Source organism: Carcharhinus amblyrhynchos, chromosome 22 (assembly GCF_965287045.1).
Source record: "Carcharhinus amblyrhynchos chromosome 22, sCarAmb.v2.hapA, whole genome shotgun sequence".
NCBI lineage: Eukaryota > Metazoa > Chordata > Chondrichthyes > Carcharhiniformes > Carcharhinidae > Carcharhinus > Carcharhinus amblyrhynchos.
Window position 1 is genome coordinate 15,341,252 of NC_137345.1, and position 25,315 is coordinate 15,366,566.

The 25,315-nt window shown below is 43.2% G+C and overlaps 2 protein-coding genes across 2 annotated transcripts in view; one reads left to right on the forward strand and one right to left on the reverse strand.

Moving 5' to 3' along the window:
- Positions 1-922: 922 nt before the first annotated feature.
- Positions 923-17,618, forward strand: LOC145356751 (acidic mammalian chitinase-like). The gene is made up of 12 exons (XM_080209619.1): positions 923-940; positions 2,170-2,275; positions 2,365-2,566; positions 4,326-4,382; positions 4,602-4,767; positions 7,102-7,226; positions 9,626-9,749; positions 9,839-10,021; positions 11,375-11,491; positions 12,611-12,749; positions 16,029-16,247; positions 17,527-17,618. The coding sequence occupies exons 1-11, from the start codon at positions 923-925 to the stop codon at positions 16,235-16,237; spliced, it is 1,446 nt and encodes a 481-aa protein (XP_080065745.1). The 3' UTR covers positions 16,238-16,247; positions 17,527-17,618.
- A 420-nt stretch (positions 17,619-18,038) lies between these two features.
- The window catches only part of LOC145356752 (chitinase-3-like protein 1), a 53,739-nt gene continuing 46,462 nt past the window's right edge, over positions 18,039-25,315 (reverse strand). Inside the window, exon 12 of the mRNA XM_080209620.1 lies at positions 18,039-18,479. Within this exon, the coding sequence (XP_080065746.1) occupies positions 18,039-18,479 (441 nt within the window). The remainder of the gene's footprint in view (positions 18,480-25,315) is intronic.

Here is a 25,315-nt window from a genome sequence, read left to right on the forward strand (position 1 = left end):
AACTAGTGATAAGCTCAGTATATTAACGTGAATCAGTGCTCCAGCAATACACTTGCTGCAAAATGGCCAAGCTTTGGACTGGTGAGTTTGCTTTTTCATGGAAATATATTTCATTCTTTCGAAATTTTACAAAATTTTCAGAAATTAAATCCAACGTAGAAGACTCCCTTCCTTTTATTACAGTGAAATTAATTCAAGTACCACTTTGTGCAGAGGAAGCATGGATTCTACACTGAATAAAAGATTTAAACAGTTAGAAGATAAAATGATTTCTGTGAACTGTAATCATCTAGGATTTAGTTTCCATGTATTTAAGTGAAAGGCTTGCCTTTTGACAAATTAGTGTCCTTGTAAACAAATTCAGAAGTAAAAGTTTCACCTTTTGTCATTTGTCATTTCCATGAAATGGGATGATGCTGTGTTATACATACTAGGTTGCTTGTCTGCTCTGAAACCCTCATTCGTGCTCTTTATTATTTCAAAGCTCTTCTGTCCTTCAGAAACACGAGCTCCTCATAAACTCTCTGTATCCGAGCTTACACCAAGTCCTGTTCACCAATCACAATGGTGCTCACTGGCTTACTTTAGCTGATCACCTGGCAACAACCAATTATAAATTCTCACCCTTGTACTCAAATCATTCTATAGCCTCGTCCTTACATGTATCTTCTTGAACTCTACAACCGTCTAACGTCTCTGCAAACCACCAAATCTGGCCTCTTGCATGTTCGCACTTTTATGGCCAAGATATCCCAACCACGTCATGATGGGACGCATCATGGATAATCCAGTAGCCCAACCAAAATTCTGCTGACTTACAAAGCGACTGTCTAGTTCCTGTGGCGCGTGGGCCTCAAAATACTGCAATTAGGACAGAATTCGCCAAACGTTCCTGCCAATGGCATCTTTCGGTCCTGCCACAATGGTACGGGTGAAGAATGTAAGTTAGCATTGACTTTGGCAGGATCATCCCTTCCCACAGGCAGCCAATGGCGAGCCATCTGCACCATGGGGAAAATGCCACAGATGGTCTTGAGAATTCTACCTTTAGTCATAGCACCATTGTGCCTTAGGCCCTGGAATTCTGTCCCTCAGCTTCCTCATTGCTCTACCATTCTCTCCTTCTTCTGGACATTATCTAAATCCTATCTGTTTGACAAAAGTTTTGCTCACCTATCTGAATATCTCCTTATGTGACTCGGTTTCAATATTTTGTTTGACAATTGCTCTTGTTACATTAAAAGAAATGTGTAAATGGACATCAAGTTTGCCCCACTAGATTAATATCACAAACGTTTTTGTTGACAATTGCCAAGGTTAGGGGGGAATCTTCTTGAAGTCTTGACTCCAGAGATTGGGGGCGAATAAATCAAATGTAAAGAAGTTAGCCCAGTGGACCAACTGGTCTTTCAGCACTCCATCCGTTCCTGTCATGTCTCACTTTGACATTTATTGGAAGGCTGTGCGTGGTGATAATATTTAGGCTCAGGCCACATAGCTTTCATTCTATTTACACAATACCATTACTTCATTCAAAAATACTTTTCAATCAATAGTCTTCAAATGAATACCAGTGATGGAATGTCGTAACGTTCTTGTATGAAGAAATAACAATACAGCATGATATACTTTTGCTAAAATAGTGGACTGTCATATTTGAAGCAAATGCATTAAGTCTTTGTGCAATTGTCCCTTGTGGTAATTACTCACCAAATAACAATCAGCAAAATGGGCGGCACGGTAGCACAGCAGTCAGCATTGCCGCTTCACAGCTCCAGGGACCTGGGTTCGATTCCCGGCTTGGGTCACTGTCTGTGCAGAGTTTGCACATTCTCCTTGTGTCTGTGTAGGTTTTCTCTGGGTGCTCCGATTTCCTCCCACAGTCCGAAGATGTGCGGGTTAGGTTGATTGGCCATGCTAAAATTGCCCTTACTGTCCTGAGATGCCTGGGTTAGAGGGATTGGTGGGTAAAATGTGTGGGGATATGGGGGTAGAGCCTGGGTGGGACTGTGGCCGGTGCAGATTTGGTGGGCCAAATGGCCTGTTTCTGTATTGTAAGTTTTCTATGATTTCTATGAAATTCAGTCATCAGTATAACCGTGCTGCAAATGTCAATATATCAACAATACAATAATGTGTTGAACTCAAAATGTAAACTTACAACTCAAGCTAAAATACTGCTGTAAACGTTTGAACCTCCAACCCTCATTTGCTCATAATACATCTCCTATATGCTTTATTACAGCGGTGGTCTTGTTGGCATGCCTGCAACTGGGTAAGTCTCTGAATAATTTCAAGCTTTTTTACAATTGAATGTGATGAGTCAAAGCACCGTCCCTGATTTCCATTTTATGTCATGGACAGGTTCTGCCTACAGACTAGCATGTTATTTTGCAAACTGGGCCCAGTACAGACCAGGAGCGGCAAAGTACACTCCAGATAACATCCCTCCTTGCATGTGTACTCATCTGATCTATGCTTTTGCCGTCATGAAGAACAATGAAGTTAGCACCTTTGAATGGAATGACGTGACTCTCTACAAATCATTTAATGCTCTTAAAACCAGGTACTGTATAAGGACATAAGAATATATGTATACGAGTAACAAACCCTGAATTCAAAAGTCTTGTTCTAATCAAATATTGAGCCTTTTAAAAGAGATCTATGCTTCAATTCCCAAATTTTATAGCTTCCTTTTGTTTTAAGTTGCTTTCATTTTTACTCTAACAGGACCAGCAGTCCACATGGTCCTAAGTAGCCTGATGTAGATGGGCTAAGAATATAATGGGTAAGGAAAAGTGTGGGTCAGTCGCGATGGACTCTGAGGGGGAGGAATGAGGTGAACACACCACTCAGCACTCACGTCCAGGATGCCCATGCGCAAAACATCCATGGCCAGGGTTCAGAAAGGAATCTTTCAAGGGATCTGGGGGGTGGGGGTGGCTCAGGCAGGGCTGGAAGATTTCAGGTCAGGGATTTATCCTGGTATTGAAGTCATGAGGCTAATATTATCTCTGTTGCTTTTAAAAGCTTCAAAATAACTTTGAGCATGTCAGTTCCAAAGATCTGTGAGATTGCAGGGACTAGTCTTCATTTGTAGCTTTAAAAAACTTTGAAGTACTCTTCTCATATTCCATTTCATGCCCATTAACTTTTGCAACCACCTTGAATGACAGCTCCTGCCTCTTTCAAAGGTGGGATTATCATTGTTCATTTATATAGCCCTCTGCTGTCCAGTAATTCTGAATTCCTTCCTCAAAAGCACAGCTGTTCAGCCTGAACTCGATTTTTTTAAGGGGAATTTTTTTCAACCATGAAGTGCTTCCTAGAAAGTACAGGTGTTCAGTCTGAACTTATTTTTTTCAAAGGGTTTTTTTTTCTAACTATTGTGCCTAAACAACATGACTTTACTGGTGGCTGGTTTAAACCAATACAAACAGGCAGTACAAACCAGACATCGAAGTCCAAGTGTTTCTCAATGAGGACATTCTTACAGAGATTGTAGAATTCTCTGGACAGATGTGATGACCACGTTAAGGGTTCAGAAGGTTTTATAGCCTCCAGGTGCTCAATGTCATGGCTGAATAGTCCCCTAGCACTGCCCTTTGGCACAAGTTAGAACTGTCAGGGGGGGATAGGTTGGCACTGGCAAATGAATGTGGCCTGAAAGGAGGGTATAAAGGGGAGGGGGGCATGAAGGGAGTGCGGCCTTAGCCATTCCAACATGTTTCTCATGAGTGGGTGGGGATTGTGGGGTGGGGGGGGGGGGTGGTGTGGTGCCAGTGAATGAGGGATTGGGTGTTGGTGCATGATGCCCCAAAATCCTGATGCCAACAAGGATTGAGGGTTCAGATCAACCTGATATCTGCATAGTGTCAGGGGGAGAGGATGAGGGTGGAGTGATTTGAACATTTAGTTGTGGGGGAGGTTTCTCCTTTGTGGTCAAGGGTTGGGGCTGTTACCCTTCTTTGTGGGGGTTGTGACGTCCTTTAAAGAGGGTTCCCCAATCTCTGAGAAGCTGATCTTGCTGACGTCTTTAGGTCCCACACATCTCTTTAACAGCATAAATCACCCACCTCCTAGACAAATGTGGATTGTAATTGGGATTACAATTGGAATTGAAGCATAGATCTCTTTTAATTACCCATCTGAGAAGAATCACATCACATTTCCTGTTGGATACCATGCTTAGAAATGTTTCGGGAGAACTGAGCCCTGGGACTGTGATATTTTGGAGTAATTTCAGTAATTATTTGAACTGTATTGAAATGTGTTTTATTCCCTCAACTAATTTCTAATTCAACTACTTATTTTGTTCACAACAGAAATGAAAACCTTAAAACACTACTGTCTGTTGGAGGCTGGAACTTCGGAAGTCGAAAGTAAGATTGAAAGATTGTTGGTTTAGTGAAGCATTTTTTTTAAAAAAATTCATTAAGTAAGAATAGTTGACTATCAAATATTGTCTTGCTTCCAAACATATGTTGGCAGGGTCACCAATGTGTGTTGGAGGCTCAAAGAAAATCACGCAAGATCTGTTGTACAGTTGTTTTACTATCAGTTTTCCTATCAATGTTGATTCTGTGTTAACTTTTTTATAGATTCAGTGCTATGGTTGCCACACCCGAAACTCGTCAAATATTCATAAAATCAGCAATTACCTTCCTGCGCAAGTATGGGTTTGATGGTTTAGACATTGACTGGGAGTATCCTGGGGCAAGAGGTAGCCCCCCACAAGACAAGCATCTCTTCACAGTCTTAACACAGGTAGGAACGTAACTGGCACATTACTCATTTTAACATTTTTCCGAAACTTTTCAGGTCTCCCAAAAGTGCTGAAAAACCTGTTCTAAATCCTGATCGTTTTGACAGTTCAGTATCTCAACTGAATCTCTACACTCTGCGCACGGAAGAGGTCCCAGTCTTAAATATCATTAAAAACCCAGAGGGCGGGGTCTATTCACCCTGGAATTTGACAGTTGTGCATGTCTGCGCATGTGCAGTGGCCCCAAACTATCAACCTCCCATTTGCTGACCAGCTCAATTGCTGGTCAGCCCAGGACCCCTGCAGTGCTGCCCCTCCAGTCCCCCCATGGCCTGATTATGACCCCCACAGCAATTTCCAGGCCAGCCCTGACCACCCCCTGTCCAGAAAGCCCCAGTGCCCAGGTCCTTTCCCCCAGCAGTGCTGATTCTGCACCCCCCCCCCCCCCACCAAACAGGATCAGAATCTCCCAGAGACACGACTCCCCCCTGGCAGACCACCCACTCCTTCCCCAGCCCACCCGAATCGTTGTCCTCCCTCCATCCCAGATCGATCCCTACACAGAGTGGCAGCAGGACCTCCCCCACCAATCACACCTAGACCCTGCCCACAGTAGGCACCAACCCCTTGGCCATGCCTGGTGCCTGCTGGACAATGCCAAGATGCCCCCCAGCCATAGGCACTTTGCCCCTTGGGCAATGCCGAGATGTCCATGCCTAGGGAGCACCAACCCCCACTGCCCAACCCGGGGGGCACCCAATTGCCCCCCTTTCATTCCAGCGGTGTTACCCGCTAGTTCCCTGGACATGGGGAGCTAGCCTGAACCCAACAAGAATGAAGTATTCCTGGTGGGGTGGGAGATTCAAGATCTGAAAGGTCCCGATAATTAACAAATATACACATTTAAAATACAGGCAGAAAAGATTTAAATGACTTACTAGCTGGTTTCCAGTGTGGTCTGACTGGTGACCATTCGCTGGCCCTGGGAGGTGCGCATGCATTTCCGGCACATGCGCAAATCCCTGTTGAAGGCTGGAGATGTGTGTCTCCCACTGCAACGTTACAGAAAAGTTGTGGGGAGAATAGCAGCTTAAATTCTATTGACAGATTAATTTGCTTATCATTTGTAGCTAAATGTTACATCATATCAATAAATCAATTTAACACGCGGCTGTGTCCATGTCAATGACATGTCCTTGTATGAATGTGGGAAGCCAATTTGGTGGTGACATTTTTGGTCATCTTGGAAGAATCTGCAACAAATAAATCTTAATGTTAAAGTGATACAATATTTTTGCTTTAATTTATTATTGTCACATGTATTAGTTTACAATGAAAAGTATTGTTGTAGATTGTTTTATTGTGAATTAGAAACATGAGAACATGATTGACCTTCTCGTCAATCTACCATTCGCTGAGATTCTGCTAACAGTTCATTGAATCATTAATATAGGGAGACGGTGGTGTAGTGGAATTATCACTGGATGAGTAATCCAGAGACCCAAGGTAATGCTCTAGGGACCCGGGTTTGAATTGAATTCAATAAAAGCTGGAATTGAGAGACTAATGATGACCATGAAACCATTGTAGATTTTTGTAAAAACCCATCTGGTTCCCTAACGCCCTTTAGGGAAGGAAATCGGCCGTCCTTATCTGGTCTGGCCTACGTGAACTCCAGAGCCACAGCAATGTGGTTGACTCTTAAATGCCCTCAGGGATGGGCAAGAAGTGTTGGCCCAATCAGCGATGCTCACATCCCATGAACTAACATAAAAAAATCATTGTTATTCGGTGTCTTTTTATCTTTTAATAATCTCCCAACAACACTTTATTTTAGAGGAAAGGTATATTTACTCTAAATTTTTTCACCTCCACTTTAAAAAGCATTGACTCATGCTGGAGTCCTTTATTCTCCCAGCACCTTGATCGCATGGCTAGCTTTAATGCACCTGCCTAATGTATCTGCATATGGTCTGCATGTTACCAGAATGTAAACACACCATGAAACATGCCTAACAGTATTTGGCCTCACCTGATGTCCCCATATAAACATTTAACAGTGATAGTCACTGAATATTGCTGAGGGGCAGGAACTTCAGTGGAATTTCCTTCCCTGTTCATTGTGATGAAAAAAAAATTGCTTGAACAGCTATAAGTCTGCCTTCTGTTTAAACTCAGCCGAAGCTCTAAAACTCCCTTGTGTTCGGTACATTACCATGCTATGCTTGGCTATGGATATAAACAAAGAACTTTATGCATCTTTGGTCAAAATTTGAAGCCTCCTTTTTGTGTAAGTCTGTCAATTAGGCCAACAAAAATTTATTTTTGATGTTTAGGAACTAATAGCAGCCTTTGAAGCAGAAGGAAAAAGTATTGGGAAGCCAAGACTGCTACTTACAGCTGCAGTGGCAGCCGGAATAACCAATATTCAAACTGCCTATGAGATTCCTGAGCTGGGAAAGTGAGTATGGGCATCCATTTTATAGCAACTGTTAATACCCAGGCCAGAAACTCCAAGGTGTTTTGTGAAATTAGCCTAGACCCTAATTTTTAGGTTTGATTTTGGCATTAGTAAGCATAAGATATTTCACTCTAGGTATGATTCAAGTGACCCACTAGGAAACTTTTATCAAACAAAACTTATTTAAGAAGACAGTTAGACTATAACAAAAAAGAATGAGCATAACTTTTACCAATTATAAGACTCAAACATGACACAATATAACTCATAACAGCTAGCTATCCCTGTTGTTCCAGTGTAAAGTAATAGCCCACAAACATGCCCTCTTCCTTGGCATTAGTTAGCACAAAAACAAGTATCCTCATGTGATTCTAATTTCCAGTTATTTAACACTTCTGGACAGTAAACCTGAAACCAGTTTTCAGATTAGGATATATCCTCCAAAGAGCAAAACCTCAGAGGTAAATCAATCTTTGTCAGCTTCCAAAAACAGCCACCCAGACCACAGAATCTTCAACTTCAAAGAAGGGAAGGAACACTGCTATCTCTCTCAGCTTCAAGCAGCTTCTAAACTAAAACTGGAATGTTCTGTGAAAATAGCTGTCCCCAATCACATCACCTGACCTGTCGATTATCCCAAATCAAACTCTTCTCTGCAATCTCTGGAGAACACTAAAACAACAGAACACTACATTAGTTCAGATTTTTAAAAAAATGATATCAATTATAATTATCAATTATGCTGCTTCAGTAACAGTAAAAGACAATGGCTATAGAAAACACGTGCCGACAACATCCCAGGGACTGCAAACATATCCTACAGAGGAACATGTTCAAAATATATGTCTTAAAGGCACTGTACTGTCACACACCAACACAGTGAAGATCAGTTCATTCAAAATCAACCATCTTCAAATGGCTCATTACATATATTAATGATATGCTGTGCTTTTCTTTGCTCTAATTTGTAAAGCTAGTGAATGTGTTTATTTCCTCTATCACTGTCTAAGCTAAATAATAGATTTTCTATCATCACATTTATTCCTTCCATTACTTTGAAAACCTGAACATGTCTCATCTTAGCTTATCCTCCATGAAAATAATGTCTTCAGGTCATGTTAAAGATCTGGAATCTCACCATCATTATCACAATGGCAGTGAGGGATGTGGAATAAATGAGACTTATATCTCAACAATCAATAATCTATCTGACTGCTCTTCCTTAAGCCATTTTATTCTATCTATATCCCAATTGTGATAGGACAATTCCCTCCCTAACAGCATTGTAGGTCAACTTACAGAACATGGAATGCAGCGATTCACGACGTCGGCTCACCACCACCTTCTCAAGGGCAACTAGGGATGGGCAATAAATGCTGTCCAGCCAGTGATGCCCATGTCCTAAGAATGAATAAAAAAAAATTGAACCACCTGTCTTTCTCCTGAACTGGCTTCACTGTGCGATGTCATCATTGTTTTCCCTGACTTACATCACAGTGCCTCAGATGAATTCTCCTAATAGATTTGCTCTATTATTCAGATTGATCTGATATTTTGTGGGTATGATTGGTGGTTGCTCTCAATTTTCTTTTCTGTCTAATCCTTACCAGCAGAAACTATTTCCTATTATACACATATTCAAGTCTTTATTTCTAAAAGTATTTTATTCATTAAAGCTAAAATTTATTGGCCATTTTTCAGTCCCCATATATCATTCATTATTTCCTCAAAGGTAGTGGTGTGGAATTTCTGCCCATGTTCCTGATCTTCTGCTGTAACTTTAGCAAAAGATTGACAGAAATTGTTAAGTGTCACATTCAATGATCTGCTGCTGAAGTTATGGTGGACAACTGGAAAGTTGCATCAAGTCCACAATTAAACATAGATATTACTGTTTGATGGTAGTTGCTGCCATTGCATTCAATATGTAGATTAAAATTTGTAAACGATCTTGATGTAATCAGAAAATATTATAGGATTATCCAGAAAAATTCTCATGCTATTTTCCTTTCCTTGGCGAGCTCTGAAATTATGTCACAAAGCAGTATGCTTGTTCAGAATTAATGTCGACCTTGTCAAAATATTCCATTATTTTATTGCTGAATAATCTAGATGATGGGCCATCCCCTATGCTGTGGGGTTGTAACATTGCTTCAAAGGAGAAGAAATAGGACAAGATAATAAAGGGGCCAGGAGTATATGGCCTCACTGTAGGATGATCTTCATTCAGTTCTGTGGGACTGTCATATCCTATTGAGCAGAAGGGCCCATAAAACCCTGACCATGAATTCATTTTTAAGTTATAGGATGACAAGACCTCGAATGAAACAAAGAATAAATACATATTTTACTAAATATATATTTTGTTTACGATATTTTAATGTTACTTCCCTCTACAGAACTCTAGACTTTTTCAACGTGATGACATATGACTTCTATGGTCCATGGAATCGGTTCACTGGGGAAAATAGTCCTCTTTATGCGCTCCCCAACGCCAAAGGCAATAACCGCTACTTTAATATGGTTCGTATTCATGAATGCCCCATATTTCAATTTTACAATTGGCCAAATTACTTGCAGCCTAAATATTAACATTACCAATCTCTGCACAGGCAGGGACCATCAAATACTGGAAGGATAATGGAGCTCCTGCAGAGAAACTGAATGCTGGGTTCGCCGGTTACGGTCACACATTCAGATTGAGCACATCCAACACAGCTCCCGGTGCACCAGCAAATGGTGCTGGACCAGCTGGGTATTATACACAGCAATCTGGTTTCCTGGGTTACTTTGAGGTACAAATGCTGATACAAGCAGGATGAATATCCAAGTTCTTTGAAAATCTTAAACTTTGCCATTTATGAATGGGGAGACAGGCAATTTAAGTGATTAAAATTTGGGATGGATTTGATTTTACAGAGCCAAAATACTGCAGATGATCCAAATCCAAAATAAAGGCAGAACATGCTGGAAGTACTCAGCAGGTCAGGCAGCATTTTTAGAGAGCGAGGGAAACAGAGTTCATATTTCTGGCCAATGACCCTTTGTCAGAACCCAGGGCAGAGCCAGATTGGCACAAGTACTTCCTACAGTTTCTTATTTTATTCCCCACTGGATTAGGGCAAAAACCCAGAACTGAGTCTTCAGCCAAGTTTGTTCTTATGCCAATTGCTTTGATACCCTCTCCATCATAAAGTTACTGGCTTCAGTTGGGGTACCTCCTCAGAATGGGATGGTGAAGACTGAAAATTTGCCATGTTGGAATTGGTCAAGCACATGTCAGTAAAAATTTGTTTGTTCATTCTTTTCTCTTCCAGTAATAACGGATAATATAACTGTTTCCGTTGCTGGTTTTGTCAACAGAGGCTATAAGTTGACGGGTGCACATTAAGCATGACTGACCATGAGTCTCTTCCACTCTTAACAACTGGATAATTCCCTTGTCTATCCCCCCTCTGATAGACAAGAGAATTAAGGGTTATGGGGAGAAAGCGGGAAAGTGGAACTGATCCACTTCAGATCAGCCATGATCATGTTGAATAGCGGGGCAGGCTCAAAGAACTAGATGGCCTACTCCTGCTCCTATTTCTTATGTTCTTATGTTAACATTACACGTGTTGCAGGTAGACACTCAACTTGTTGGCCATGTTATTAACACAACTCTCTTGGCTATCACGTCCTGGGTGGGACTTGAACCCAGACTTTCTGGTTTTGTGGCAGAGAAGTTATCGACTGCGCCACAAAGTTTCCACGCTAAAACTTTGTGCAATCTTAGAATTATTTGAGATTTTGGATCTGGATTAAATTTCAGCAGTAGAAGGTATTTTTGACTTTGGGTGACATTTTAAAATGAGGTGTATCAATTCATTCACCTATTACATACCTCCTGCTAAAATTGAGAGAACTGTGTGATAGCTGCCTGAATCAATATCCCCCATTTTAGACAAGCATCCAAAGTCAACTTATTCATTAAATCCAAAGGAGAATGTATTGTGTATTACCATAAGGAAAACCCGGAAAAGCTTAATGAATCTAACAGGAGCTGATGCATTTAAGTAGATCTTAACTGCACTTAAATTACTGGAAACCAGTCACAATTTTCAACTTTTGTACAAAGTTTGCATCCTAATGTCTCATTATTTTGATAGATCTGTCTCTTCTTAAAAGATGCGACTGAAAAATGGGATGCTTCACAGATGGTTCCATATGCCTATAAGGGAAATGAATGGGTTGGATACGATAACCCTCGAAGCTTTGAAGACAAGGTCTGCTATACATACTGCTATATGTTTTAGGATTGACACTGAAAACATGTGATCAATGAGGAGCCTAACCCAATAGCTCCACCTAATAGTTTCACACATCCAAGAACTAATGGTCATGATTTTGATTTCCAATCATTAATTTTAATCGTGAACACGTTCAATAAGTTTAGAAAATGAACCATGTTTTTTTTTTCTAATTTGTTAAAACAACTAGGCATAATGACATTTGAAACTGCTGCTCTTGATATTTCTGATCCACCCCCTCACTTGACAATACTGCAGGAAATTCCCATCTTATTTTCAGCTTCCCACTTGTGGGTGGCATGGTGGCACAATAGTTAGCACTGCTGCCTCACAGCGCCAGGAACTCGAGCTTGGATTCCTGGCTTGGGTCATGGTCTGTCCAGGGTCTGCTCGTTCTCCTTGTATATGTGTGGGTTTCCTCCAGGTGTTCCGGTTTCCTCTCACAGTTCAAAAGACATGCTGGTTAGGTACATTGGCCATGTTAAATTCCCCCTCAGTGTACCCAAACAGGCGCCAGAGTGTTGCGACTAGTGAATTTTTACAGTAACCTCATTAGAGTATTAATGTAAGCCTACTTGTGGCACTAATAAATAAACTTAAAATTTTGTGCCTAAACTATAGTCTTCGGCAGAGTCAGATCCAGGTTGTGGAGCGCTGACTGACTTTAGAATTCAAAATGCAGTCGTGCAATTGATAATTGGAGTATAAATGCTGGAAGAAGGAACGTTTCCATATTCTCACTCAGCTCCCATACAAAGCAATATTGATGTTACAATGGAGATCTACATTTGTCTAATAATAAATGAAACACTGGCACATTATTAACTGATCACTGGGTGGCTGCAATGGAAGTTTAAGTAAATTGGTGCAGTTACACTGCAGGATCTCTTTTGCTTTGCCTTATTATTGTTTGACAGGAATAAATGTTTTTGGTTAATATGAGAACAAACTTAGTATGTTCTCATTCACAGTTTGTAAGAATCAGACAGTTTTTGCCTCTATTATTTGAGACGCTCTAGATTTTATGGACACATTTGAAGAGCAGCCTTCAGGCAAACAGTGGTCATTTTTGTTCTTTCCGATATTGGATTCCAGATTAAGTGGCTGAAGGAAAGTCAAATTGGAGGAGCAATGATGTGGACCCTTTCTCTGGATGATTTCAGTGGCACTTTCTGCCACCAGGGACAATATCCTCTCATCAGTAAACTACACGATCTTCTGGACATTAATAAAGGTAATTCCTTGTGGTGACTGGTCTCAACCATCTACTTGTTGTTGCTTTATAGCACACCGCCCCCGCCACAGCCCCCCCTGCCCCCGCCGTCCCCATCTCTTGGTTACACCCCTGAATCCCACACTGCCCACTTCCTCCCAGTCATCAACCTTCTTCCACTCACCGCATTCCCTTCCCCCTGGCACTGAGTGTAACTTCCCCGAGCCTACCCACCTACTTTACAAACTTACATTTACCCTGGCTCCTCAGAACGACTGGACCTTTAAATGTACCAACGTTATGGCAGTTAGTGCTACAAGAAATGGGAAATGGTTGTGGGCGAGTGGTTGGAAAGAGGGTGTGGGGGTCAATCCTCCTTAACTCCGATTTATCTGCCCACGACAAAACCTTGGAATGGGAACTTTAACTGGAATGTGCACTGGTCTCACCAGGCCTGTGTTGGCAGGTCAGGTGAGGAAGGAGCGGCTGCATTTCCTACCTGAAGCGGCGTGACATTCTGACACTTACTGTCACCCCATGAATGATCTGGCCTTATAGTGCTAAGTGTCATATGTATAATTCAATTGTTACCTCACTTGTATGACATTTTATTACCCATTTCTTTTTTATTCCAATGATGATGTGAGCATCGCTAGCAGGGCCCATTTTTAATGCCCAATTCTAAATGTCTTTGATATGATGGGGATGAACTACCTGCTCAGGTTTCTGCAAGCTGTCTGGTTTAGGTATACTCATATTGCTGTTAGAAGTGGAGTTACAGCAACATTGTTCCAAGCCAAGGTGATGTGAGGCTTGTAAGGAAATCGATAAGTGGTGGTGTCCCCATGTATCTGCCTACGCAACTTGTCTTTTTAACTGATGAGGCCATAGGTTTTGGTGCTGGGTGGATGTTTGGTGAATTGTTGGACTGCATCTGATGTATGCTATGCACTGGTGTCACAAGTGCAATTAATGTGGAGGATTAATGTGCTGATCAAGTTAGCTGCTTTGACTTGAATGATGTTGAGTTTCTTGAATGTTTGTGGGAGCTGGACACCAGGCGAATAGAATCTAATTCTGCCTTGTTGTCCACTTCCAATCACAATTCTTCCACCATTGGTTTTCATGCCTTCAGTTATCTCAGACCCTAACTTAGGAATTCCCTTTCTACACTTCTCCATTTTTTATTTCACATCCTCTTTTAGGTTTTGGCCATGTACCTAATATATCATTTTGTGACTTGTCAATTTATCTTGATTTAGAATGCATAGAAATATAGAAGCAAGAGTAAGCTGTTTGTCCCTTTGAACTGCTCTGCTATTCATCATGATCATGGCCGATCATCCAACTAAATATCCTGATCTCACTGTCCCCCCATATCCTTTGATCCCCTCAAGTGCTATATTCTAACTGCTTCTTGAAAACGTACAACGTTTTGGTCTCAACCAACTAACTGGGCGAAGAAATTTCTCCTCATCTTTGTCCTAAATAGTTTACCCTGTATCCTCAGACTGTGACCCCTGGCTCTGAACACCTCCACCATCAGGAACATCCTTCTTGTGCCTTGTGGGATGTTAAAGGTGCAATACCAATATAAATTGTTGTTCTAATTAAGCAGAGTGTTGTTTTATCCTGTGAGGTGAATATGGCTATGTTTATAATTTAGAGTGTTTGGTAGGGTTCCAGTGGGTACAGAGGCGACTGCTAAACGTTTCCTCTGGAGTAGGACAAGATACTGCAGATGAATAAGTTTTGGATGTGTTGCCATCCTCAGATTTTCTGTCTTTTCAGTTTCTCTCTGCCTCTGAAATGTGCACGCTTTCAAAGGAGCCTCTCCCATTTTAGATTTGATTGCACTAGGTGTAGCAGACATAGGTGAGCAAAATCCCAAAACTTATACCGAAACACAGGGCAGAATGTTGGACAGTGGTTAGCACCACTTCCTTAACAGTGCCAAGGACCCTTGTTCGATTCCCAACTTGGGTCACTGTCTGCGTGGAGTTTGCATGTTCTCCCTGTGTCAGCATGGGTTTCCTTTGGGTGCTCCGGTTTCCTCTCACAGTCTGAAAGATGCGCTGGTTAGGTGATTGGCCATGCTAAATTCTCCCTCAGTGTACCTGAACAGGTGCTGGAGTGTGGCAACTGGGGGATTTTCACAGTAACTTCATTGCAGTGTTAATGTAAGCCTACTTGTGACTGATAAATGAACTTTACTTTAAATGAAACATTTAGGGTGGAATTTTCCTATCATGACCACCACAGGGATCATAGTGGGCGGGACACGGACGATGTAAAAGTCCCTTGATCTCAGGTGAGAATTTCCAGCCTTGGGATGGGCACAGCTGGAAAATTCCACCCTTAGTGTCTCTCCTATGACTAACATTAGAGTGCGGCTCAGTCTCTAGGTCTCCATACAAGATTTGCTTTTGCTGCTTTGTCTCAGACATTTTGGCACAGTGACCAGTATAACTGGGTTATTGTGAGTGTTGTTATGGTCTTTGGTCAAACTCTGTGCCATAGGAGGAGATCCAGTTAGCGAACAATAAATTTTGTTTAATGCAGATAAAGTTTGAGATTCAAGATGCCCACTAACCGAATAAAACCACAAATTTCCACTCGTTTTAAACAAACAAAAATAAATATTACTATCCAAGTACAGAAAGAAAAGAAACAATTTACAATATCGATCTTATAGTCTGAGATTCAGGGTGAATATGAGGTACATTTCAATTAACAGCTAAACTGTGGTCAAACACATCACACTGCGACACAAATGACAGATGCAACTAAACCTGATTCCATGAATTTCTCACAACCCATGCAGACATGTATCACATGGGAGGTAACCAATCTGCACAGGTGCCAGTTCTCAGACTGAAGAACCTAAAAGAAGCAAGCTGTGCATGTGTAGACATTTCCTCTTGGAATCATGCACAGAAGGCCTGCGGTTTGTCAGGAATTAGAAGTCCCAACTGTTTCATGTTCAGTGAGTACAGTAACTCTTGCACTGCTGCCTCACAACACCAGGGACCCAGGTACGATTCCGGCCTTGGTGTTTCTGTTTCCTCTCTCAGCCCAAAGATGTGCCGGTTAGATGGACTGGCCATGTTAAATTACCCCTTAGTGTCCAAAGGTGGTGAGGTGGATTGGTTGTGGTAAGTGTGTGGGCTTATGGGGATAGGACAGGGAACTGGACTTGGGTAAGATGTTCTTTCGGAGAGTCGATGGGCTGAATTGTCCCTTTCTGCACTGTAGTGATTAGCTGGTTCTACAGTTCTAATGAAACTTGCTTCCCTCTAGGATGTGTGGCTCCTCCTCTTCCCACCACTCCTGGGCCTAAGACAATTCCTGGTAACCCCCAATTTTGTACTGGCAAAGCAAGTGGTACCTACGCTGACCCAAAGAATAAGAACATCTACTATCAATGTGTTGATGGAAGGACCTACGTGGAATACTGCAACACTGGATTAGTATTTGATCCTTCCTGCAAATGCTGCACTTGGGCTTGAAATAAAAGAGGTACATCGCCTCCACTGATATAACAAACAAAGCTGGTTGGTTGATACAGGTCTGGGTTCACTTCCAAGTTCAAATGCTGTCAATTTTCAAGGGGATATCAGAATTGTGAAACAAAATAGACCAAGGTCCAATTAGTTTGCCTTCTGCCCTCCTGAGAGTCCTGGTTCCAGCACAGAAGGAAGCTGGTTGAGCCCATGTTGATTTGTTGCAAACTGATCTTTCCTCACTCTTTCTGCTTAATCCTGTTGGTTTCCTTCTGCCTTCAGCCACTTCCAATTCTCTTTTGAAATCCACAATTGAATCTCCCTCCATTGTTTTCTCAGGAGCTTATTCCAAATTTTCCTCATTTTTTCATCATCTTGCCCTTGATTTTGTTTCTTAGTCACTTTGGCAAGAAATGAGGAGTATGTAGAACCTTTCATAATCATCATTAATCCCAAAGGGCTTTACGGACAAGGAAGTACTTTTGAAGTGTGGTCACTGTGCGGTCAAATAGGGAGTGATGATGTGGAGATGCCAGCGTTGGACTGGGATAAACACAGTAAGAAGTCTCACAGCACCAGGTTAAAGTCCAACAGGTTTATTTGGTAGCAAACGTCACTAGCTTAGAGGCATTTGCTACCAAATAAACCTGTTGGACTTTAACCTGGTGTTGTGAGACTTCTAACAGTCAAATAGGGCACAGCAAAATCCCATAAACAAAAATGCAATAATGGCCCAACAATCTGCCTTATTTTTAGCAATGTTGGTTGAGGAATAAATATTGACCAAAACTCTGGGGAGCAAAATAGTGCCACGTGATCTTTGACATCCAGTTGAGAGGCAAGCAAGGTCCTGGTTTTGTGTCTTATCTGAAAGCTGGCACCTGGGACAGTGTCAGATTCCCTCAGCACTGCACTCGAGTGTCAGCTTCCATTTTGTAGTCCAGTCTCTGGATTGCGACTATGACCCCACAACCGTCTGACATCAGAGTCAAAAGCACCGCTGACTGAGTGAAAGACATTGGGCCAAATTTTCCCATTCCGCCCACCATGGAATTGGAGCAGGCAAGGAAAGGTCCATTGACCTCGGGCGAGGGATTTTCTGATTTAGGGGGAACGCAGCTGGAAAAGCTCGCCCATTGGGTGGGATGTTTCAGCCCCACCTGTCACATGAATCATCACGGTTGGGACCCAAAATTTACGGACCAGCAAAAGCTCCATTGCTTTTGGGTGGGAATATTGCTTAATTTTAATGTTTTTGCTGCTGACCACTAACAAACTCTATTTTTATTTTCCAGCCTGTCGCTGATTTTCAGCAATGAAGCTCTAGCTGACCTCCAGTTTAATCATTGAAAATGTCATCACTTGTCAGAGCAAATGAACAACAGCCATCACATTGCTGACTCAAAGAATTCTCTCTCCAGTAAAGATAATGATTGAAACTGAAAAATAAAACAATTTGCAGATCTGATCAGTTTGTATGTTTAAATAAATTATAAGACTGTCATTTCTGTAACACTTCCTCCACCAAGATGATTTGTGCAAAGAATTCTCCTTCGGTGCAAAGACTGTTGGGTGTGATTATCCAATTCTGTGTTATGTTGACCGCTAAAAGGAAACACACCAAAGTTGCAAAGCTTTTCAGTGCTGCCATCTTGCGTATTCACATGGAAATTGTGGATGTGTATTGGAGTGGCAGCGTTGAGATCAGGGCAAATAAAAGTTTGCAGAGGACATGCACAGGTTTACAAATGATTAAAGTTGTATGTTACATCTGCCATCCACACATGAAATATTTTCCTTTAAGTTTTCAGCCACCAAAACCATCGAGGGTTCCTCCTTGGCATTTTAAGGCATACACAACATCCATGGCAGTAACAGTCTTGCGTTTGGCGTGTTCGGTGTAGGTGACCGAGTCCTGATTCACATTCTCCAAGAAAACCTTCAGGACTCCACAGGTTTCTTCATAGATGAGGCCTGAAATGCGCTTAATGCCCCCACCCCGAGCGAGCTGATGAATAGCAGGTTTAGTTATTCCCTGGATATTATTGAGGAGAACTTTCAGGTGCCATTTGGCACCGCCCTTCCCAAGACCTTTCCCACCTTTACCTCTACCAGACATCCCACCCTGGCAGCGAGTTGACTGAAGGATGACTTTAAGAATGGACACAAGACACTGAAGGTGTCTAATCATTAGCCACTGACAGGAATGGCTGCAGGGGGCTTCAGTAAAGAACACCTTCCTCTGCCTCTAGAAATTCAAGGTACTTGTAAAAACTATCCAAGACTGATTGTCATCTCTGGTACAGAGGAAGAGACATAACAACTATCTCATCTCCAGGTCCCTAGCTATGAGGACCAAGACAGACTAATACACACCAGCTGCTTGGAATATGCATCTGGGTGTTAAAACCTGTTCCCTGGCCTGTGAGGGAAGTGTTGTGATTGTGTGTGTATGTGTGTATGCTGGAAAACAGAAGCTGAAAGTCAAACACACAAAGTAACACAAAACAGCAGGCCAGGACCTGAAAAGGATTGCAGCAAGAAAAAGAACCAAAATCTCTCTATCAAACTATTGGACCGAAAAATCAGCTAATCATCAGCAGAAGCCAATTATAGTGGAAACCAAATGTTTCCAAATGTAATGGCCGCATCATGTCATCATCGACTCAATGCAACTCAAGAACATCCATATAACTTCTTATTTATATTTATTTCTAATCCACATGAAGGTAAGTGTATATATTTTACCATTTCTCCTTACCTTTTTTTAATAGTTAGAATCCCTACAGTGCAAAAGGAAGCCATTGAGCCTACACCATCAACAATCCTACCCAGACCCTCTCCCCATAACCCACGCATTGACTGTAATGCAACTTACTCTATCTTAATTCAAGAAAGCTTGGTTGGATTGGTTTCTTTGTAACCAAGATTACTGAGGCACTCAAGGGAAACTTGTTGCTATCAACTACCAAAGGGAGAGGCACAGTGGTACAGTGGTTAGCACTGCTGTCTCACAGCACCTGGGTTCAATTCCAGCCTCCGGTACGCTGTCTGTGTGGAGTTTGCACATTCTCCCTGTGTCTGTGTGGGTTTCCTCCAGTTGCTCCAGTTTCCTCCCACACTTAAAAGATGCGCAGGTTAGGTTGACTGGCCGTGCTAAATTGACCCTAGTGTCAGGGGATTTGCAGGTGAAATATGTGGGGTTAGGGACCTCCTTCTGCACTGTAGGGATTATATTCTCTGAAAGGGTGAGTTGAATAGAGCCAGTCACTCTCCCTCACCCATGTTTGTGACAGTTAGGGAATATCCAGACAGTCTCATCCATTTCAAGAACCCTCAGTTGGGGCTAGTCCTAACAATCATTACACTGTTGTAACAACACAAGTGACTCCTCAGTAGAGTGGATGTCTTTTGGCAGTAAAATGCCAGCCTTCGTCTGGGCCAACTGCTGGGTATTGTCTGCTCATTCCTCCTGAAAAGGGATGAATGAGATAAAATTCTAAATGAAAATTATGGGCAGCACAATGGTTAGCACGCTGCCTCATAGCTCCAAGGATCGGCTTGGGGGACAGTTTGGTTTCTTTCCACAGTCCGAAAATGTGCTGGTTAGATACATTGGCCATACTAAATTGTCCCTTAGTATCCAGGATGCATAGGTTAGAGGGATTAGCAGAGTAAATATGTTGTGATGGGGATAGGGCCTAAGTCGGATTGTTGTTGATGCAGCCTTAATGGGCCGAATGGCCTTCTCCTATACTGTAAGGATTCCATGAGCTGCTTCTCCAGCTGGATCTAAGCAGCATGTCAGCAATGTTACCAATCCTCTATCACCTGTCAGTAAACCCTGGCCTACGAGTTTCCACTCAAAGTGTGATTATTTTACCTTTGACAATTTTCAACTGCAAATTACAAATGAATTTGAGAATTGTGACTTTTAAGAGTGAGAGTTTTATGAACTAAATTTACTAAGGGTTACGTACTGCATATGTAAAACAGATTGAAATGATGACCAGAGATGAAAGCAGGCTCCCAACCCAACATACTTGTGGGTTACTCCAGAGGGGGAATTATGCTTTTGGGAACATCTGAAGAACGCAGCAACAAAGGCAGAAATAATTTACTATTGAAACTTTCAGGACTCGATGGGCGGAATGGCCTCCTTTTGCACTGTAGGATTTTATGACTCTATGATTCTACGAACAAGATAGAACACTGCTGCCACAACACTCAGGACCCCTTCATAACATTCACATCAGAATACAGTGCAACTGGCTGGCAAAGGTCAAACATGCATCTTGTTGACCTTTTGACACTCCAATATAGGCAGAAGCAAACATTTCATACCTTTTTAATTGCATTTGAAGGAAAAATATACTTTCTGCCCTCCAATTCGCTCATCAGTATTTCGGAACAAATTCCAAGATGAGCTATCAATTTTGTTAAGATTAGGTGGGAAGCGATAAATTGGTTTCTTCTCTATTCAATAAGGGTTTTATATTTCCTCATGACAAGAATATGCTGTTTTCAAATCAGAATGTAATTAATATTTAAGTTGTGAGCGATAAGGACTCAGTCATATAAGGTTTTCTCTAGTTAAAGAACAAGGAACTTTATCAACTTCTGGATCCGAGAGAAAAATTATTAAAATGCCAGATCGTGCACTGAGTTCTCGCTTGATCTGAGACCGGAAAATCCCACTCAAGGTTCATGGGCATTTCCATTATCTGCCCCTTGCCCACTCTGATTCCATGGCGGGCAGAGGAGTAAAATTCCAGTGGCAGTGTTTGGACCCACACATACATATAATTAGACATACACGCATGCCCCCATATACATACACACACGTGCATACATATACACACGCATGCCCCCATATACACACAAACATGCTCCCACACACACACATCCATGTACACACACACAAACACATACACAAGCACACATGCACACACACACATGCATGCACTCATACATACACACATACACAGGTATCAGGGATAAAGGAGCTGGAGTCCAATAAAAAAGGTAAAGGAATATACTGTCAAGTGTTCTTTGATTACCCTTGAGGCATAGATCCTAAATGTTGGGGTCATTTAGGTTCGCTAGTTTTTTGCATGTGGTCTAATATATGAGACGGCTTCCATTGTTTGCTGGAGCAGACGAGTGAAGGAGCAGAGAGACAGATAAGAAATTACCTGTTAAAAACCTGTTTAAATAAGTTTAAAGCACTTTCGTAGTAAGAACTTACCTTGTAGAACTGTTTAAATCATTTAAAAGCATTTTTGCGGGCTTTTTGTATCTACCGCTTTAAGAATTCTAAGGGAGTAGATAGCAGGGAGTTGTGGGGAAGCAGGCTTTAAAACAGCGCCAGGTTTAAAAGGAGGCCTGGTGTAGACAGCGGGCAGCGTCAGAGTGGGCAGCGGAGTGAGCGGGAAGTAGAGTGAGCTACTAGGGCTTAGGAGCAAAAGGGCTGGGGAGAAAAAGGGCCAGGTAAGTTCGTGTAGAAATTCTCAATACTACTACAGTGAATAATGGAGGGGCATGTGATGTGTTTTTTCTGTATGATGTGGGAGCTGGTGGACCCCAGGGTCCTTTCCAGTGACCATGTCTGCAGTAAGTGCAGGTTGCTGGAGGAGCTCCAGCTCAAGGTAGATGAGCTGGCCTCTGAGCTACAGACACTGAGGCTCATCAGGGGGAGAGAGGGTGCCATTGTTAATGGGGTGCAAGTGACATCCACCCCCCCTAGACTGGCTAACTCTAAGGGTCAGGAACAAGAGGGGGCTGCTGAGAGGAGGAAGGGGGGTGGGGAGCAGAGGAAGGAGGGTGGGGAGCAGAGGAAGGGGGGTGGGGAGTGGAGGAAGGAGGGTGGGGAGTGGAGGAAGGGGGGTGGGAAGCGAAGGAAGAAGGGTGGGGAGCGGAGGAAGGAGGGTGGGGAGTGGAGGAAGGAGGGTGGGGAGCGGAGGAAGGAGGGTGGGGAGCAGATGCCTCAGCCTCTCAATCTGCATAACAGGTTCTTGCTTCCAGTCTGGACGAGAACGAGGGAGGTGAGGTTGGTGAGCAAACTGCACACAGTACAGTGATGCAGCAGGACATAGGCAAAGAGAAGGTGAAAAGGAACGTAGTAGTAATTGGGGATAGTGGGGTTAAGGGTATTGACACTGTCTTTTGTCACAATGACAAAGTGCACAGAAGGGTGTGTTGTCTGCCTGGTGCTCGGGTACGGGATGTCGCAGCTGGGCTGCAGAGGATCCTGCAGTGGGAGGGTGAGAATCCGGTCATTGTGGTACATGTGGGTGCCAACGACATAGGCAAAATGCGAACTGAGGATCTGGGGAGGGAGTATGAAAAGCTGGGAATGGAATTAAAAAGTAGAACCGACAAGGTGGTTATCTCTGGGCTACTGCCTGAACCGAGTGCAGACGGGCGTAAGGTTGATAAGATTAAGGAAGTGAATGGGTGGCTCAGGGATTGGTGTGGGAGGAATGGGTTTGAATTTATGGGGCATTGGCATCAGTATTGGGGTAGGTGGGACCTGTTCAGGTGGGATGGGGTTGGTCTGAACCGTGCTGGGACCAGAGTCCTGGCGAATCGTGTAAATAGGACTGTAGACAGGGTTTTAAACTAATTGGGGGTGGAGGGTGCGAGGGTAGGTGGCATTACGGGGTCTAAAGTTAAGGAGAGGGTACAGATAAGGGAAGAGGCCGAGGATGTCCCAATCATAAAGGGAGTAGGGGACGTGAGTATGGTTGGTGGCGTTCTGGCAAATAGGGTCCAGGTGAAGGCTGGGATGAAGGCACTTTATCTGAATGCACGAAGCATTCGGAATAAAGTGGATGAGCTGGTGGCGCAGATCAGCACAAATGGATATGATCTGGTGGCCATTACAGAGACGTGGCTGCAAGGTGACAGGGACTGGGAGCTGAATGTCCAGGGGTATCAAGTGTTTAGGAAGGATAGGCAGGAGGAAAAAGGGGGGTGCGTAGCTCTGCTGATTAAGGATAGCATCAGGGTGGTAGCAAGGGATGATATAGGAACCAAAGAGCAGAACGTGGAATCGTTGTGGGTGGAGATTAGGAACAGCAAAGGGAGGAAGATGCTGGTGGGTGTCGTCTATAGGCCCCTGAATAATGATCTGGAGGTGGGGCGGGCTGTTAACGCGCAAATAAGTGCGGCGTGCAGGAATGGGACGGCCGTAGTTATGGGGGATTTCAATCTACATATTGATTGGTCGACCCATGTTGGATGCGGTGGGCTCGAGGAGGAGTTCTTGGAATGCTGCCGGGATAGTTTCCTTGAACAGTGTGTGTTGGAGCCGACGAGGGAGCGAGCTATCTTGGATCTGGTGTTATGTAATGAGGCGGGTAGAATTAGGGACCTTGCGGTGAAGGATCCTCTTGGGGAGAGTGATCATTGTATGGTGGAGTTTCTGGTGCAGATGGAGGAGGAGAAAGTGGGTTCCCGGACATGCGTCCTTTGTTTGAACAGAGGGGAGTACGGTAGGATGAGAGAAGAATTGGCGAATGTTGACTGGGGGAGCGCGTTGGAAGGTAGGTCTGCTGAGGAGCAGTGGAGGATCTTTAAGGAGATCTTTCTTGGTGCTCAGCAGAAATTTATTCCGATGGTCAAAAAGGACTGTAGGAGGAGAGGTAATAAGCCGTGGATAACAAAGGAGGTGAAGGAAAGTGTTAAATTAAAAGCGGAGGCATTTAGAGTAGCTAAGAGTAGTGGGCGAGAAGAGGATTGGGAGAGGTTTAAATGTCAACAAAGATTGACAAAGAAGTTGATAAAGAAGGGTAGGAGAAACTATGAAGCTGGGCTAGCGCTTAATATAAAAAAGGATAGCAAGAGTTTTTATAAATATATAAAAAGGAAGAGGCTGGCTAGGGTGAACATTGGACCCTTAGAGGATGAGAGGGGGGACTTAGTGGTAGGGGATGGGGAAATGGCTGAGGTCTTGAATAACTTTTTTGTTTCGGTCTTCACGGAGGAGGACGTGAATAATTTGCCGGGTGTTAGCGATGGAAAGGTAGTAGGACTGGAGGGTCTCAATGACATTATTGTTACTAGAGAGGCGGTGCTCGACAGACTGGAGGGACTGATTGTGGACAAGTCCCCAGGACCGGATGGAATGCATCCGAGGGTTCTGAAAGAAATGGCGGAGGTGATAGTGGATGCCTTGGTGGTTATTTTCCAAACGTCGCTGGATTCCGGGGAAGTGCCGGAAGATTGGAAAACGGCTAATGTTACGTCATTGTTTAAGAAGGGCGGCAGGCAAAAGGCAGGGAATTATAGGCCGGTTAGTTTAACGTCTGTTGTAGGTAAAATGTTAGAATCCGTCATCAAGGAGGAAATAGTGAGGCATCTTGAGGGGAATTGCTTGATAGAGCAGACGCAGCACGGTTTCATTAAGGGGAAGTCGTGTCTGACAAATTTATTGGAGTTCTATGAGGATGTGTCTAGGGTGGTGGATAGATGAGAGCCGGTGGATGTGGTCTTTCTTGATTTTCAGAAGGCATTTGACAAGATACCTCGCAAGAGGTTATTGCAGAAGGTCAGGGGACATGGAGTTGGGGGTAGGGTGTTAGCATGGATAGAGGATTGGTTGTCAAATAGGAGGCAGAGAGTGGGGGTTAATGGGTGCTATTCGGATTGGCGGTTGGTGACTAGTGGAGTGCCCCAGAGGTTGGTGCTGGGGCCTCAGCTATTTACCATTTATATAGATGATCTGGAGGAGGGAACCGAGTGTATGGTGTCGAAATTTGCTGATGACACCAAGATTGGTGGAACGGCAAATTGTGCGGAGGGTGTGGAGAGTCTGCAGAAGGATCTAGATAGGCTGGGCGAATGGGCCAGGAACTGGCAAATGGAATTTAATGTTGGCAAGTGCGAGGTGGTCCACTTTGGCAGAAATAATGGTAGGAAGGACTATTACTTACATGGCGAAAAACTGCAGCAGGCGACGGTGCAGAGGGCCCTCGGGGTCCTTGTGCATGAGTCGCAAAAACCCAGCTTGCAGGTGCAGCGGGTGGTCAGGAAGGCGAATGGGATGCTGGCCTTCATAGCGAGGGGGATTGAATATAAAAG